The sequence below is a fragment of the Quercus robur genome, chromosome 2 (genome assembly GCF_932294415.1).
Source record: "Quercus robur chromosome 2, dhQueRobu3.1, whole genome shotgun sequence".
Classification (NCBI taxonomy): Eukaryota; Viridiplantae; Streptophyta; class Magnoliopsida; order Fagales; family Fagaceae; genus Quercus; species Quercus robur.
In genome coordinates, this window is record NC_065535.1 from 87,000,488 (window position 1) to 87,019,822 (window position 19,335).

General features: G+C 32.6%; 2 protein-coding genes across 2 annotated transcripts; one reads left to right on the plus strand and one right to left on the minus strand.

Moving 5' to 3' along the window:
- Nucleotides 1-4,046: 4,046 nt before the first annotated feature.
- Nucleotides 4,047-5,800, plus strand: LOC126715587 (temperature-induced lipocalin-1). Its single transcript, XM_050416273.1, has 2 exons — nt 4,047-4,552; nt 5,256-5,800. Exons 1-2 carry the CDS (start codon nt 4,181-4,183, stop codon nt 5,439-5,441), a joined length of 558 nt encoding a protein of 185 aa, XP_050272230.1. The 5' UTR covers nt 4,047-4,180; the 3' UTR covers nt 5,442-5,800.
- Nucleotides 5,801-7,833: 2,033 nt separating this feature from the next.
- On the minus strand, nt 7,834-13,506 carry LOC126715589 (VAMP-like protein YKT61). The gene is made up of 6 exons (XM_050416274.1): nt 13,155-13,506; nt 12,699-12,796; nt 11,778-11,882; nt 11,537-11,602; nt 10,399-10,485; nt 7,834-8,187 (listed from the first exon to the last, which is right to left on the minus strand). The coding sequence occupies exons 1-6, from the start codon at nt 13,345-13,347 to the stop codon at nt 8,137-8,139; spliced, it is 600 nt and encodes a 199-aa protein (XP_050272231.1). The 5' UTR covers nt 13,348-13,506; the 3' UTR covers nt 7,834-8,136.
- Between the last annotated feature and the right edge of the window lie 5,829 nt (nt 13,507-19,335).

Below are 19,335 nucleotides of genomic sequence, written 5' to 3' on the forward strand. Positions count from 1 at the left end.
CTCCACTGTGCACTAGCACACACCCCATATGCATTATCCACAGCCAACCCACTGCCTGCCTAGTGCCTAAGTCCTAACATAATTTAATTTTATCTTTTATTGGTAAGTTAGGCTAACTGCCTCTCATGCCTTTACTTCCCCTAATTCAAATATCCCAATTGGCGGACACGTATATTGGGTTTTGGTTTGTTTGTTTTTTTTTTTTTTGGAGAATCCGTGGGTTTGCTACCATCTGTTGGGTTTGTCATATGTTGTTTTTTTTTTTTTTTTTCTTTAGATTAGGTTTGCTTTTTCATTTGTTGTTTAGGATTGATGTTGGGTTTTTTTTCCTTGGGTGGGCAGTGGGCTTGCTCTGTTACATTTTTTTTTTTTCCAGATTTTAGTTCAAAATTTTTTTTTGGGCTTCTTTTTTTTGCTTGAAAGTAGAACAAATAATATATATATATATATATATATTTTTTTTTTTTTCATTTGAGGGTGTTCCTGATTTTGCTTGAGGGTGTTCCTAATTTTTTTTAAGGGTAAACAAATAAAAAAATTTAAATTATTATATATATAATTTTTTTTTCACTTTGATTAAAATACTATGTTCCTGAATACTATGGTTCAAAATCAAGAAAGCAACTGCCACTACTTCACATCATTTCACTTTGATTAAAATAAAATTAGTTATAAACAAAATCATCCAAAGCCAAGTGGGGAAGTCTGAACTTTTTTTTTTGTTGCTAACTGGGGAAGTTTGAACTTATTACTTCCTCCATATATATATATATATATATATATAAGGCCCACCAAAGCCCACAATTGGGGATGCTTCATATGGTAGATTTTGCTTCAAGCTCCTAATCAAAATTGCAAAATCAGCCAATGCTTGTTGTGAATTTAAGTACCCCAATGTCTCTGCAGACTTGTAAGAGTCCTTTCCAAATGGCATTGATTCTCATATATAATATCTATGTTAAAAAAATACATTGAAACAAACTCATTACAGCTAGAATCATAACATCACAATTTTAAGATTTTTTTTTGGTATTTTGATGAACACCCAGATAGTGATCTTGTGCTTAATTTGAGTAACACCTAGAAGAGGGCTTTTTGTATTTCATTATTAACACTAATAATTTCATGTTTTTTTAATTACTAAGAAGTACTAGGACTGTTGTTTAATTTCTGCTTTAAAGAAAACCAAGATCGCGTATTTGACAACCAGATTATATGTGAGAATCACCCAGAAAGTTCTTTTTGTGTTTTTAGAAACAGTACTTCGATGAAAACTGAGAGCTTGGAATTTGGGGGCAATGTTCCAGCCAGTATAGGCAAAACGATGGGAGCTCCATGTTGCTAGTAGTGGTTGTTGATGATCGAGGTACGTTTAATAGAAGATTTTGTAGCTATTTGGTTGGAACTTGGAAGGTGAAGTGTTCTAGCTAGTAGTCTAGTAGCTGAGGGAAGTATTGGGTCTTGTACGAGATCTTTGGCTTTGGGGAATTGGCTTGGCTTAGTGAAGTAAAATGATACGCTGCCCTTGGGAAAAAAGTATGCATTGAACTTGTTGATGTTACAAGTATGGTGAAGAATGGAAAAAATAGAAGAGAAAGAGTAGCAGCTTTTTTTTTTTTCTTTTTTTTTTTTTTTTCCACTTTCTAGTTTCTGCTCTTTCTCGATCTCTCCTCTTTCTGAAAGGAGAGATTGCCATTGCGTTGCTCATCTTTGGCTTTTTAGACTTGTGATATAGTCATATAGTTCAGAACTTTTGTACCATAATGGTTATGGGTTGCCAGCTGAAAGTAGTAGTAGGCGAAGCAATGCCAGAAAATGCCAGAATAAAGCACACCACGATAAGATAAAAAGTTGCGGTTCATGGTTGTATCCAATCCGAGACGAAGGAGCATTTGTATTGGTTCGATTGCAAATTACATCTCTCTCTCTCTCTCTCTCTCTCTGCTTTATTATGGAAATTCTTGCATCGCCAACTGCTACGCTCAGCTAGCAGCTGTCTGGTATTTAACTGCTGTGTGCTGATAGGACTATCAGTACTACACTTATATAGGAGCTGTAGAAAAGCCCATATTGTGTATCACTTGTTTTACAAGTTTATCATGCATATGATAGATGTAAACATAATATAAAGCGAAAAAACAAACAAACAAGAAGCAAAAGACAATAAGAAACCAAACGACAAGTTCATGTCATGCTATAAGTTCAGGCATATCCAAAATCTCTTTTAAAGGAAGGGTCAAACCATGAGTATAATATAGGTATGTGAAAATAAACCTTATCCATACCTTCGGGAACTTTTGAAATCCTAACACTCCCAAGAATATGGGCAAGCCCACTAAGGAAGCCCAATGAAGTAAATAAATATGTAAAGAAAAATTTTGAGTCCAAAAACCTTTTTTCTTAAGCCTGTCACAAGTGAGCAGGATGAGGGCTATGTAAATGAACTAAGCTTAAAAATAATGAAACTAGGGTCAAAGTCCATATGAGGGAAGGGAGCAAACATGATAAATGGGCTTCAATAAGTGGAAATACCAAGGGAAAATGAAATTTAAAAAAAAAAAAAAAAAACTTGGGCTTAAATAATAGTAGGCCTTGGAAAAAAAAACCATATAATCAATTTATTTGGGCCTAAGCATCGACAAAAACATAAGTTAACTAGGCATTATTCATTGCTAAGCCCAATGATGCAAGGCTTAGAATTTGAATGGGGCATGAACATAGTCCATATAAATAAAAAAGAGTTTTTTTTAAAATGAAATGCATTATGTTTTCCCTTTAATAAAAAGAGTTGATTAAGGCTTTAAGCATAAAACTAAAAAACAATGGGGGTAAGTATTTCTTATTTTCTTTGAAAAAAAAAAAAGTAGATCTTCTTTACAAAGAATGACGTCTCTTATATATCTAAAAAAAAGTGTCCTTATAGTACATGTTTATTTATAGTTTCATGGCTATCTACAACAGTCAATAATTAGTGAACATCTTCATCTATTGTGCATGTTTTGTCTAGTAGTTGGCACCTTGCTAGTTACAAGGTCCACCGAATTTGTTGTGTGTGTAAATCTTATCCCTCAATATGGTGGATAAGGTTATGATATTTTATGTTTGGGGATAGGGATGTGTTCTGGTTATTTTAATGAAACTTGGGCAAAAAGAAAGAAATAAGGGGATATTAGATACTCCCGTAGTATCATAAATGTGTATTCACCCATCTTACATAAATGGTGGGTCCCATCATAAATTTAATTAGTGGAACTCACAATTCATGTGAAAAGAGGGAGTACACATTTATGGTAGTTCGGGAGTACGAAATAATTTCCCAAAATAAAGAACTTGAAGTTAATGCAAATTAAACGGGTAAACATAATCTCCTTGCATTGGTTGAATAATGTTATGGTCACAAACTATTTTACAACATTTTTACAGATGTTGATGTAACTAATTTCTTATTGGTTTTCATCGAATAATGCTAGTGATACAAATTATTTTACAAAATTTTTATAAACTACTAATATAGTGAATGATTATTGATAAATGAAAAAAGTGATATTAATAATAGGACATTATATTTATTATTGCCGACAAACCTGATTACTGCTCAAAGAATGGTCTAGAATAGGAAAATATTAATCATCCTCTTTTTATAGGATCAAAAATCTCATTTAATAAGTTACTATCAAAATTTTCGCTCTTTTCCCGTTCTGTTCCCTGTGGGACCTTTATACGCCCAATCCCAAGTTTACTCAATTCCTTCAAACTCTTGATCTGGATATTGACACATTCGGCCCCATGTTTTTTCTTCATCACCAAGTCTTTCGTTTGTTGTTTCTTAGCCAAACAGAAACTTACTCACCAAGTTAGGGACTCTTTCTCAAATTACCAAAAAAAAAAAAAAAAAAAGTCAAAAACAATCACGAATTTTCAGAAAACTCTTATCCAATAAAAAATAAAAAAATAAGAAAAAAAAAAGAACGAAAGAAAAAGACCCTAAATCTACTAGAAACTCCCATATTGGTACAAGCCACAGACGTAAGGTTCATAGGCCTCCACGTATCACTTCGACCTTATCAAAAGGTGACAGCCTCCAGCGGCAAAATCCCTCAAAATCCCAGAAAGCAAAAAAGGTCAAAATTCACACTGTGTCTCTCTTCTGCAACAAGTGTGACACGCAACACAAGCAATTATGGCCAACAAAGAGATGGAAGTGGTGAAGGGTGTGGACCTAAACAGGTACATGGGACGGTGGTACGAGATAGCTTCATTCCCATCAAGGTTTCAGCCCAAGAATGGTGTGAACACAAGGGCTACATACACTCTGAGAGAGGATGGGACTGTGAATGTGCTGAATGAGACCTGGACTGATGGGAAAAGAGGGTACATAGAGGGCAGTGCATACAAGGCTGATCCCAAAAGTGATGAGGCTAAGCTCAAAGTTAGATTCTATGTCCCTCCATTCCTGCCCATCATCCCTGTGGTTGGGGACTACTGGGTTTTGTACCTTGATGATGATTATCAGTATGCCTTGATTGGCCAGCCTACCAGGAAGTCTCTTTGGGTATGCCTTTCTACCTTTTCATCTATTTTTTTAATGTCAATTTGTGATCTTTTAGATTCATTATTGATATTGTTCTTGATTTTTTTTTTTTTTTTTTATATGCTTGGTTTTATTTGGTTTTGCACAATTTCAATTACTTGTTCCTTGGTAGTATGATGCTACAATAAATTTCACAACATATTTTACGATTACAAACTATATGTGGAGGTGGTATAATAAAAATGAGTTAGGTCATGGTTCAATGCGAAAATGATGTTACACTAATCATAATTCGCTAGTAGTGAAATTTGTTCAGTATTTGTTTCTAATTTTTGCGTATTTGTTTTTTGAGGTTGGCTTACTATTAGGCCTATGAATTCCGTTCTCTCTTCATTGTTAATTATTTTATTCATAAAAAAGAAAAAGAATGCTTGTTTATAAGGGGAGTTAAGGGTTAGTAAACTTTTTTTTTTTTTTTTTTGGAGAAAGAGTTAATAACTTAGTTGGATGATTCCTTGATAATAAAATAATGGCTTATATATCTTTCCTTACAAGTTTATCCTTGCATATGAAAATTTTCTCAAGTTAAAAAGATACCCAATTGTCAAAATTTTCCATAAATATTCTAAAATTTTGTGTTTTCTTCAGATATTTTCTAGGCATAAATGGTATCACAAATCAGAATCAATTAATTCTATTTATCTTTTTGGTGGTTTTTCCTTAGATATTATGCAGGCAAACCCACCTAGATGAAGAGATTTACAATCAGCTACTTCAGAAGGCCACAGATGAGGGCTATGATGTTAGCAAGCTCCACAAGACACCACAGAGTGATCCTCCACCATCGGGAGAGGAAGGCCCTAAGGACACCAAAGGCTTTTGGTATTTTAAATCCCTTTTTGGAAAATAGGGAGAATAGTGGTTGTTTGTATACCGTGGTTTGACTGTTTCCAATATATACATAAATAAAGATCAAAACCACCCCGGATTGCAGCATCCAGATTAGGGATATATTTGTGTTATTTTTTGCTGGCTATTTTAGTTTTTGTAAAGCAAGAATGGGTATATGTAATATATTTTTTTTTGCTAAACAGGTATATGTAATATGTTGGGTGCCTAGGCCCTAGACTTTGAATTTTATTTTATTTTATTTTTTTAGTGGTACTGTTAAGCCTAAACTATGAAGTTGAAGTTCTGAAAAATGTCCTTATATTTCATTGGGGCCGTTTTGAGTTTGCTTTAATGTGAAAGTTCGATAAAAATTTTCAATGATGATTCCACTACTTCTTACAGCTTACATTTTAATTTTTTACTGTCTCAAATTTTTTTTTTTTTGGTAGGGATTGCAAAGTTATTGTCACTAGACACGCTGTGACTTATAGAAATATGAGCAAAGGTAATAAAGAAGAAAAGGAAAAGAATAAAGAAATATAGAAATCTTTTATTTAGACTTTGATTAAGGAAAACAAAATAGATATGCAGCAGGTTATGATTAGTAGAGAGATTTATTTGAGGAGGAAATTTTATTCAATAAAGATGTTCAAAATTATGGATTTGGTTTTCTTTCGGTGCTTTTTTAATCGGAATATCTTTTTATTTTAATAAAAAATTGCCACATATTTACTAATTAAATAAAATAAATATGGAGATTAAAACTTACTATCATTTGTTATTGAATATTTAAAATGTATATTTAAAACAAAATGATTTATCCTTTTTAAAAAAGTACTAAAAATAAGTTAAACTCCAAAATTATTAGTTGTATTCAAATTTAAGCAAAAAGTAATAATAGAAAAAGTAAACTAATAAGAAAAACAATAAATGTGGTCAATCATATCTAATCTATTGAGTATAATAAAATATTGGCTAAAATTTAAAACTCACTCTCTAAGTTTCACCATTTTTCATTTTAGTTTTATAAGTTTAGGTTTTGTCATTTCAGTCTTTTAAGTTTCATTTATTTTCAATTAAGTTTTTCGTTAATGTGTTGTTGTTAGTTTCTACCGTTAACTTTTATTTATTTTTTATTTTTTATTTCTTAATTTTAGAAAAAACATTAATTGAAATTTAAAAAAGAAAAAGAAAAAATAGGAATCGGTTGGAACGCAGCCTTAGAACCATTCATTTCGAACCATTCATTTCTAGTGCAGAGTAATTGTGGTTCTTCACTGTTACTACATTTTTTCTAAAATTAAAAATTAAATAAAAATAGATAAAGTTAACAGTAAAGAAACTAACGGCATATTAACAGGACTTAATTGGGAAGGAATGAAACTCAGAATATTGAAATGATAAAACCCAAACTTATAAGACTGAAATAAAAAATAGTAAATCTTAGAAGGCAAATTTTACATTTTAACCTAAAATCTTACCACATTTTTTCAACATCCTTGTTCTAAATTGTGATAAATTTTGTCAAGAATTTTAAAACTTCAAGTCTCCCATCTATCAACTATCAAATTATTAAAAAAAATGATGAGTCACAACATAATCTTATTTTATTTTGATTTATAACTAACCCCTCAACTTGTCAAAATTTTATGTGCCGCTAGAGTCACTATATTTATAACTCATTTTGAACTATTATAAAGATACTTCCTACAAGAGAATCCGAGGCGTTTGACCATTGGAATCCTTGGAACCTATCCGGTAGGTGGCGCTTTCAATTGATTGTGACTTCTCTGTTACTGTTGGACCCTTTTTGTCTCTCATCTCATGAGTTGAGATACTTTACTAGGAGAGTAGAGATTACATAATTTTAGCTCTAACCAGACACTTCTACCATTCCTGTATTAATGACAAGGTCCAGTTTCTCAAAGCCTTCAATAGTCTTCAATTAATTTTAGAACATTCTTTTTCTTTTTTAAGATACGATAAATTTGAGAACATGTAGGAATATTCTAGTGCTTTTAATGCTATGAAATAGCACTACCCAAAAATAAAATCGTAGGTCCTCCTTTATCTTGTGCACTTCTCAACACAGAATTTCGGTAAATCCGTTTTATTGATAAGCGAATCTGCAATTCATTTGTGTTTGAACGCAGAAAGTACCTTTTTTTTTTTTTTTTTGCGAAAATTGTGGGAATTCAATATGGCATCTGTTCCTAAAATAGCAACTCAGAAGAGACTTTTTATTTTATGGCCAAAACACACTCAGGAAGAAACGAAAGAGGGTTCACTGCTACACCATGATACTATGTTTAAATTGTAAAAACACCCATTCTCCAAGTCCAAGCATATCAATAATTCAATACCGCGCGTTATAGTATGAATATAACTCCAATTTCAGAGAATGGAATTGCTTTCAAGGAACAAACCAACGTGTATATATAAATATGTAATCACAATGGATAAATCATAATACAACATATGAATTAAGCATGTCAATAGGCATAATTAATACTATAATAGAAAGATCTGCTGCCAATCCACAATTTCCTTTCTTTCTTCCGTCTAGAAAATATGGAGAAAAATCCAGAGAGTTTTGCCAAGCAAACAATTGATTAACGATATAAACATATTACAATCACCATTTTGCCATTCATCAGCTTCCGACATTTGAAAATGTCAAGCCCATTACAGGATAGCCACTTGCCTCAGAAGCTTTAGAGTATGGTACAACACTGATTTGTCTTTTTTGCTTGCTTGTAAAACATCTGTTTCAACCGTCATCAACAGGTTCTCATATTAGCAACAAGTTTAAGTCCATGGTTAATTTCAAAAGGATAAAATGGATCTCTTTTGAACTCTTAACAAAACATACTGGTTTGTGCAAGTAAATAGGACCTTAATCAAATTATGCCATGATTTATAATTTATTAACATGCATACAAACATTTAAATATTGTTGGAACAATGTTTGGGTCTCACAGAACCAATTTGTTTAAAATATCAAAACTAAAACAGACAAAAGATGAGTAGATCATCCATTAACCATTGAACGAGAGGAAAAAGGAAGTTCATGATGCAGTTCCAAACTTCCAAATAAACCATATTCAAAGTAGATCATGATATAGATGCTTTTAAGGAAAACCCAAAAACCAAGTCCTGGAAGGGAATAGGGGCATAAACACTAGAAACAAACCGAAGACTTAATTTCAAGCTTTAAAACAATTTTTTGATAATTCAATAGTTAAAATGAGGGAGAGGAGATTTGAACTTTGGATGTCTCCATCAAAAATACCAAAAGGTACTAGTTGAGCTATAAAGATTTTGGCTTCAAGCCTTAAAATAATAATAATAAAAAATTTATTATCATATTAAGTTTCCAATAATTGTCAAACTCAATTAAGATCAAAATATTGATACATGTTGGAAGATGAATTAGATGTAACCAAATTAGAGCTATAGTAATAAGAGAGAGAGAGAGAGAGAGAGAGAGAGAGAGAGAGAGAGAGAGAGTTTATTATGCTCTTTGATGAAATGTGTATCACTAAGATGTGAAGTCACCATATCATCATTGCCATCATATGCAACCAATTCCACTGCCAAATAGATGCATGGGTACTTTTAATGAAAAGCATCTTGCTTGAAAGGGAAGGAAGAAGGAAAGGAGGATAAAGAATACAACCACTTTCATGACTCAGATATATAGAATTGACCATTAAAAGCACATGGACTTCTAATACAGTTGTCATATGATTTTCCAATTGGATAATTTGTGTTTCCCCAATGACCAATGATCTGGCACCTCCTCCCCTTATGATTATGAACACCATGTGAAGGGTGAGGTCATGAATTCAGGACTCATCAGGTGCATATATAACTCACTGATTAAAATGATAATAATTTGTGATTCCATAAAGAAAAAACTCTAATACTTCATAGGTCAAAATAAATAGAAGAGCAAACAGAAAGGAAAATGGTATATTAATGATGGTCAAAGGCAAGCCGGGTGCTTGCCTAGGTGCCTTTAGTGAGGCGCTTGCGGCTAGACGAGCAATGTAAGTGCCTTAAACCATGTTGAAGGTGCTAAGGCAAGAGCCTCAATTTTTTTTCCTATTCTCTCTATACCTCTGACCTCTCAGGTAGCTCTATTTCATCTCTTCCCCACCCCCACCTCCTCTCTCCTTTCTCTATATCACCTGATAGTCCTCTCTCTGTTTTTTTTAGACGCTTTAGATTAATTAATTTATATAAACTTGCTGTAAAAAAATTTATTAAAATAATTAATAAATCCTAAATTGTATCAACCAATTTTGAAATCAATTAATAGACCTAATACTTCACGCAACACACTTGATTATAATATTTCACTACACTAGATACATATTATTTAAGTTCTATATGAATGATAGCTATATTTAGAATTTAGTGTCTTGCTTTGATCAGGCTAGCCCCTTTTTGTAGCCTCACAAATTGGGTGATACAGGGCCTTGGCGCCTTAAGGTCGCCTATCACCTTTGACTACCTTGTGTATGCTAGAGCCAAGAAGCCTGACAGACACCCCCCCCCACACAACCCAAATCCCTTTATATTACCATAGATAAACTCCTCAAGACTTCCAGACCTGCTTGTGCACACAAGCATGAGTCTTCCATTATTTTTCTACAATGCCAACTCAAGATTGGTTTCAAAAATCCTCCATAGGTAAGAATTAAGAATGCTCTTGTCCAAACACAGACATTCAACATACAAGCTAAGTCTTTGGCTTAGATGATAAACTAAATACTAGCAACAGTATAAGTAAGCCAAAAATACCACCAAAAAAAAAGTCAAAACTCCTACAAAGCATTCAATAGCCAGGTGATTAGAAGTATAAGCAACAGATATAGTTAAACTAATTGGCTAAGTAAAAAAGTGTCAGTGCATGGGTGTTTACGTATCGTGGCAAATACATAATGGTAACATAAATCTTCTCTACATACCTGCGATGCTGCACTGAGATCTGAACTCTTCTCAACTAAACTGTCCAGTTTCTCACCTCGTGCAAGTACACTGTCAATAGTCTTGTGCTGTATGAAAGAAGGAGGCACTTATGAGAGAGAGAGAGAGAGGATTCTGACATAGCAAACAGTTTGCCATAAGAAAAAAAGGATCAAATCAACATGTTATTAGAAATCCAAAACCAAGTCAAACAAGATATATTCCTTCAAAATTTCACTAAATATTCTGGTTGAAACTTTGTAGCAAAAATATGAACAGAAAGTTCGGGATAAAAAAAATTCCCACCCCGCTTGACCCACCCTGCCCTGCACAGGCTTTCCCCTCCCCAAAGAGATGACAAGGCAAGGACAATTTTCTCTCACCCTGCCCCAAATGTCTATTGATATACGTTTTTATTTAATACATAGTTTTTATTTAATACATAGTTTTTTTTTTTTTTTTTTTTACATAATCTATTACCCTACCCCAAAATACTTATTTTTTCTCTTTTTAACACAATCACAATTGCCTCTCTCCTTTCTTTTTCATCTCTACCTCGTTGATGTCAAATCCACCTTATTAGGGATGAAAAAATCCTTCCAACCCACGCTGAGCAGGTTTTCCCCACCCAAGCGGGGACGGGGCAGGGATGGGATCCCCCTGATTTGACCTGCCCTGCCCTGGCCCATAACCATACCTATTAAAAATTTTACAATAAAAGGAAAACAACCCATGCGAAGGAAAAAAAGGGGGGAAGGGGAGAGTTAAACAGATATCTCCTGTGTAGAAGTTGATAAACATGGGCAAGCTAACCACCCACTTTTCTACCAAACATGGAAGGAATGGGTCCATAAGTCAACAATTTGTCTGATATATTCTTCTTTTACTAAATGACATGCTTCTGTCTGTATTCGATCAGCACTTCCTACAACTCAACTTTTCTTTGAATAAAATACATTAGGAGAAGAAATCATTGAATCAAACCCTGTTAAATTTTAAAACCACCATATGTCTGCCAAAACTTAAGCATAAAAGGAAATGATTATCAAAATCAACAATCATGAAGATAAAAGGAACATAATTCAATTGTTCATAGATATAGCTGTAAACTAACAACAGTAGCAATAACTCTATACTTACGAGGATAATTTTAGTTTCATCCAACTCCCTCTGAATTTTCAACAACTTATCAGCCTCCGCAGGGTCCTGAAGAGTTAAATAAGAATTGGTGGAAAAAAAAGTTCTTTTAGTTGTAACTAATTACTTTTGAAGCTTCAACAATTAACAAAAATAGAAATGAAAAAGAAAAAGAAAAACCCAATCTATATTCTGCCTAATGGCCCAATCTTATACAATAAGGAAAAATGGAAAATAATAATACCTGGAATTTCATTAAAGCTTCATTCAGATAGGGCCATGGTTGGGTACTATCTGCCTGCACAGTCTTCCACGTATCACCAAAATTTTTCTGATACTCATCTAGCACCTGGAAAACATTGTAATCATCATCTATTTGTTAACTCAAGCAGAAATCAAGTATCAATATTTCACCAGTCCTACATGAATCTCTCTCCCTCTCACACAGGCACATGCACACACATCGTCAAGCCTTTACATCCAAACAGACACTTCAGAATAACCATGGTTATGAAGGTGGCCATCAAGGGCAACAAGAATAATGATCCTAGTATGCCTGTTTTTTTACTTCTCTGACCATCTCCAAATCTTTTCCCTTCCACCTTAAGGACAATATTAAAGCATAGCATAAAATGTCACCACTTTAAACAACCATGAAACTTCTAAAAATTTGACAGCAAATGTACTACCTAGTCTTCAACAACGTTCACGTACATAGATAGTGTTTGTAACGGTAAGAATCGAAACTGAACCTACTTGAACTACTTATTGAGTTCTGAAATACTAATGAGTTCTTCACATTACAAAAAAATTAAAACAAGATTGAAGTTCCCAATTAAATAATTTTAATATTTAAGCCAATATATTTGTATCTCATAGAACATTAAATCAAATTAGCAGCCAAGCTCTAAAATTCAACCAGTCTGTAAACTAATACCAAAACAAAAAACAAAAAACAAACTTTAGCATGGCGAACAATTATCTAACACATTGATACACTTTTTTTTTTTTTTTTTTTTTATAAGTAAAAAAGGGCTTACAAAATGCATACAAATGTAAAGCCCAAACGAAAAATCAACATCTAAAACTTATAAGGTCCAAATTTTTAGCTCCTGAAGAAAAAAAAAACACACACACACACAAGAAAAAATGAGATAGTGTGTACCTGGTTGAGCAGAGAAAAGGCGCTCCGAACCGGGTAGTGATCATCCATAAAACCCAAAGAACAAATGCCATTCCTGTTGTAAGCATGCACCTTGTACTCTATTAAATACAGAAAAACAAAGAAAATGGTCATTAACAATACAAAAAACCAAGAAGGAATGTAATGTCCCAAAAAATCTTGATAAACAAATGAAGATAAATTATGCATGCTACTTTCTAACACGCAAAGCATAAGAACATTTCCATAATTCAATTTCAAAAGAACCAGGTTTCTGGTGTGTGTGTGTGTGTGTTTGGTATAATAGAAATTGGAAATCGAAAGGTATTCTTGGAAATCCAATTTCACCGCATGCCAATAAATCCGAATCATAATCATAATCATATAAAATCCGGACACGGGAATTCCAATTCCAAGAAAAAACCTAATAGAAAGGAAATGAAGAAGAGATCGGGAGACCTTCGTGCTGGACGGACTGGCGTTGGGAGGGAGGGGTACGGCTGGCGACGGTGCGAGCGACGAAGACGATGAATTCTTTGACGCTGGACCTCTGGAAATAGCCGAAATGGCTGACGTCCAAGGCGTTTGCTAATATCACCGGATCTGTGCCCTCCGGGTTGCACTTCAATACCAATAGCGCCGTGATCTTCATCTCTCTCTCTCTCTCTCTCTCTCTCTGTGATTGCGTGTAGTTGTTTGTAACAGTCTCTCTCTATCTCTCTATATCTATCTCTCTGGTTGAGAATGAGAATGGGAATGGGATCGCTGAAAGAGGAAAAGCTAAGGGAAAAAGGAAAGCGAAGTGGGAAGGAAGGAGAATAATGGTTTTATTAAAGTTTAGATCTGCTGCGACTCAGACTATACTATGTACCATATGCCTTGCCGACATCACCCACCCTCATCATCCCCTCGTTTTAACCTTTTTTTTTTTTTTTTTTTTTTTTTTTTTTTTTTTTTTTTTTTTTTTTTTTTTTTTTTTTTTTTTTTTTTTTTTTTTTTGGGAAGGGTGCTCAATTGTGCGTATGCATTTAGTTGATTCATTGCATTGGATAGTAATAAAACTAAATAAATAAATACAGTACATTTTTTTGTCAATAAATAAATACAGTACATTTTAAGTGAATGTTGTGTCACTCTCCAATATAGACCAATTAACTGTAATGAAATATTCAAATTTTAACCAATGAAATATTATTCCATATTCCCCACCGCTAAAAAAAAAAAAAAGTGGAAAAGGGGCAATTTTAGGGAAACAATGTGAGGTTACTCTGGAAGGACAGCTTCTGAAATAAGGGAGCTTAACTTTAATTAATACTTAATTTTACTCTTTTTTTTTTTAATTTTTTATCTTTACAATTTTTATGTATATTATTAATATATTTTTGGGTTATTGGGCCAATTTATTTATTTACAAGACACTTGGCAAAGTAAGGGAAAGTGATGCAGGGAGCTTTAGTGTAATTGCCAAGTCATAAGTAATTTAATTAGGGATTAAAGCCAAATATATGACTATGACAAGTGGCGTTAATTTCTTGATAATTTCGGAGAAAATAGGTGGTTATCTTGAAGAGGTGTGGAACAATTACTTAAAGTAGTTACTAAAAGTATCAAATATGAAGACACATGCTAAATAATCAAAAGCAACCAGGCGACAGTTGCCTCCAAACGGTTAAGAGAGGTTATCGAGCCTTGTTATTGGCAAGATATTTGGCAGTAGATATGACAAGAGGAAACCATACACAAATATCAAAGACACAAATAAGAAGAAAATAGAGCAATTATGAGATCAATTGTACTTTAGATTCTTAGAAGATCTAGTAATTCTTAGCCACTCAAGTAGTCCTTAGGTTTTGTAGAAGACTTTATGCTTGTAAGTTTATTTCTTTTGTAATTGTGATCTTATTCAAGCAAGAATTTATCAAATTTGATGCAATATTTAGCAGTTAGTTTTCCTGCTTTTAATCAATTTAGTGTCAGAGTAATCAATAAGGGTTGAATTAATTATATTTCCTGTAATTTACTTTACTTCAGGATGATTTGCTCAGTATTAGTTCACTGCAAAATTAACTAATACAGAGCACCATTAGCACACCGCTACCACCACTGCCATCAGCCCATCACATTTGCCACCACCATCATCACCACATCACTTTGTCTAGGGCCACCATTATTGCATCTACATAAAATATTAATAATTTTCAGTGCAAGCCAAATGATATAAAAATTTTCATTAATTCATGAGTCACAATGAAACACATAAAAAAAATATATATTGTTTTTAGAAATTTCATATTAAAAATATTTTCAAACAAAACAAACAAAGTACTTAGAAAATTAAATTAGTACTGATTAAAGCCCACTATACAGTATAGATTTCGATCATAGTTTTAACATTAGTGTGCTATTTTTTAGCTTCAAACAAAAATTTTTAAAGGATGGTTTTAGTTACCTTAATTGGTAAAGTCTCTTATTATTGAATAATATATTTGAAGTATAAACCTTACATACACCAAAAACCAATTGATGTCTTTGCTTGATGATAAAAAGCAATCATCATAAAACGGATGTTATAGGTTGAAATTTTATGTATTTTTTTTAATAAAAAACATTTTTAAAGAAAAACAACTTATTAAAAGGAAAATTTTCTTTATTTTTAATTCTCTCTATGGGCAAGGAACAATGGAGTCCCTCATTTGGCTGGTGTTCCAAAAATAGGTGTCATAATTTTTTTTCCCGATAAATATGATATAATTTCTACTTATAATATTCCCTTGATGATTGTTTAGGTGTCATAATTAAAAGCTATCAATTGAAAAACAAAAGAAACCTAGAAAAAAAAAAATCGGCTTATATATGCTTTTGGTTTGTAAGTTATGGCAATTTCATTTTGGTTCTCTAAAAAAAAAAAAAATCATTTCATTTTTGTCCATAATCTTTTTAAACACATTTCAATGTGAATCTTACTGTCATCTAGCTCAAATTACTGATATAAAATGCTGATGTTAGTGAATAGGAACAAATAACTTACGTGTCACTCAAAAGACAATTATTAAAAAAGAAAAAGAAAAAGAGTCACTCAAAAGGCTATTAATAATTTAATATAGCACTCTACTTGAAGAGTTGGGTGCGTTTCCATTTGAATGAGGGAGGCGATTCGGTTATAACTGGCTGGCTTGATGGGTTTTAAGCGATTCGTTGAGATATAAGATGTTTATGCCATTTGATTGAGTTTGAAGATTGATTGCCATTTGATTGTAGGCTTTGAAATTTGTTTTTTGTTTTTAATTCTTTGTTTAGTTATCAAGAATTTGGAAGGAATCCCATAAAATAAAAATTGGAAGGAAAAGTGGAAGAAAGAGGAAAAAAAATATAAAACAAAACAAAAATGCCACTAAAGCTGCTATGTGCCTTTATTAACACCGTTAAATATTGTTGTTGTTATTAAGTAACACGTAACCAATTTGTTAGCCACCAAGAGGCTTGTAGGTTTTATTAAAAAAGAAAAAAATCGTTTTATAGTTCAATTGGTATCTTTTGATGTTTTTAATGGAAACATTTAAGATTCAAATGTCCATTCACATTAAAATTTATTTATAAAGAATAAGGCTAATTAACACAAAACAACTTTAATTCCAAAATGAAACTGCCCTTAAAAAGTTGAGGAACTTAAAGTTTTAGTCTAGTTTCATCGTCTTCTAGGACTTATATTCTTACTTTTCAAAGAGTAGGGGCTGCTTAATTCATTAAATGGGCACAAATCAAAGTGAAATATTCATCTTTCCTTATCCCATATTTGGATGAAGTGGGAGTAGAGGGAAAGGTAACTGAATTAGTAATTTAATATATTTGAGTCTTCTTTCCTTCTACTCCTCTCCTTTCCCTTCATTTCAAATGCTCCTTTGATTTATGGAATATGAATCATCTTTTATCAATCTCCAAAGAATCAGATTCTACTTGAGTTGTCAAAACATCTAACTCAATCGGAATTTAGCACTCTCGTATTCTTTCCAATTTATGATAGTATTATGGATTTCTAAGACTATTAGATTTTTTGCCATGATTTGATATTCTCTCTCTGGGATACTAAATCGCATTGATATATGTGAGTGTTCTAACCCATTCGGGTACTACCAAGTAAAGCAAGTGGCACTTTGAATACATGTGTAAACCCCATATAAAAGTGAGCTTGAAAATACGCTACAAGTCTCATGGACTAAAGTGAAGAAATTAGAGTCGCCACTTGGTTTTACAATCCAATAATTGGCTTTTGACTTCAAAGTCAAAGTCCAACATTTCTAAGTTCGGAGGTTCTTTTTTATTTTTTCGGAAAAAGTTTGGAGATGAGATATAAGGATAGAGAATGTATTAGACATCCACATTGTTTGATCCAAAGATCATTTTTATTATTGTCACATGATCATTTTCAATCTAAAGTCTAGTAAAAATAAAGAAGAAAACCCTAGCTTATTCACATATTTAAAAATAGTAAACATTTTACAAACCACTAGAAAAAGAGAAAACAAAAACAAACAAACAAAAATGAGAATCACAAAAGAAGAGTTTAATCCCCCCTTTTTTTTAAGAGAAAATCTGTGAGACAGCTTTACACTATTTAAAGGTAGCTAGAGTTCGCTTTTTTGATCGGTCTTCTTCTGAGTGTAGTAAGGCATATTTGGATTTAGGTAGTGCATGCCTTGTAGATTGTGACTCAAGGATCGTCCTCAAAAACTAAGGGGTTCAAATTGACTAGATCAACCGGTTTGGCTAATTCAAAACCGAGACCTAGTCTAGTCTCGCCCACATTAGAAAAAAAAAAGAAAAAAAGAAGAAGAAGTTAAATTAAGTCAAAATAGATCAAACTGACAATTCAATTTCAATCACCAAAACCAATTCTAATTCCGGAGTTAACCCACTTTTAATTACTAATTTTTATAAACTTATCCAAGACCAAACCCAAAAAAAAAAAAATATATATATATATATATATATATATTTAAATGGTAGCCCCACACAAAAGCTAGCCTAAACATAATTTAAAAATAAAAAATAAAAAATAAGACCCAATGTACAAAGCTTTCACTTTTATGTTGGTTGAGATTCTGTTCAGTGCATCAATTGTACTGGACACATTAAGATATAGACACATGTTCATATCTCAATATGTCTAGCGCATTAATGTGCTAAACACAAGCCATGCCCTTTTATGTGATTTGTGAGAGGTTGTGATGATAGATTTAGACTTGTACACTTGGCCTAACATTAAAATAAATAAAATAAATAGTCAAACACAAAATACAATATTGAACTAAAGAATGGTAGGCACATATACAAGCTAACCCGTACATTCATGCTTGAAATTCTTGAAGGAGTGAGTCTAACATTCAAAGAGGAGGTAGTCCAACATCCTCTTTCCTTTTTATAATGTACGACTTAAAAAATCTTTATCACAAAACAACCAGCACCATATTTAAAAAATAAAACGATATTAAGATTGTCTTTAACAAATCACAAATGTCCCACGTTTAGAATTTACATGATAATCAATAAGAGGTAAGTTTTATAAATTTCTTCTAAGGATCTTTGTAAAAAATTTAAGGAGTTAGGACATCCCAAGATAAAATGTAAAACAATGTATTTATTATATTTAATTATATCAACCTGAAAACTCTTCCCTTTTTTTATTCTTTGTGGAGTTTTGTTTTTAGAATCATGGAATTAATCTATTATAAAAAATAGACAAGCTATCACTAGGATAAAATTGAACTCCCAACATCAACCTCACAAAGTACTATCAAATCTTTAGTGGTAAGTTGTTAATAGTTTTGATTTGAACCTGTAATTTAAATTACTTTTTCGCTCACTAATAACAATTAGTAACAGTTTATTACTTATGATTTGTTGCGAAAATATAGATTTGTTACTCGACATTTTCACAACAAATCCTAGGAGGTAAATTGTTATTGGTTTTCATTTGAACCCACTAGTGAACTTATTTTTTGGCCCACCAATAATGGCAAGCAAAATCCTGTTACTTAAGGTTTGTTGTCATGCATTTATAGCATTTATCGAATATATCTTTCACTTGGTTACTCAAAAACTAGCAGAAACAAATCCACATTTAACCATGAGGAAATTGCGGCAAAGGCCCTAACCAGTTACCAGACATTAGACTCATTTAGACATTTACACAATGTTTAGGGGGTTTTATTAATAAATATATTTAAAAAAACCGTTTAAGCCGTTAAGGTTTTGAGCTGTCTCTTCTCCCGCGAAACAACACGTAAAAACAACTTAGAGGGCGTTTGGATACTGCTGAAACTCAAGTTTGCGTTTTGCGTTTTACTTTTTTTTTTTTTTTCTGCACCGTTTCTGATTTTGGGGGACAAAAATACTGTTTATACACTGTTGAACACTGTTTATACACTGTTTGACACTGTTCACAGGTTAAAAAATATTAAAAATGGGTCCCACGATACTATTCACACATTTAAAAATTATTTTGCTACAATGTTTTCAGTTTTCAGTTTTCAGTTTTCAGTTTCAGCAACAATAAGCTCAATCCAAACGGACCCTTAGTCTCTAAAAAGGAGGAACAAGAATAGCAAATTAATAAGGACTTCAGAGCAAAAACGGGTCGACC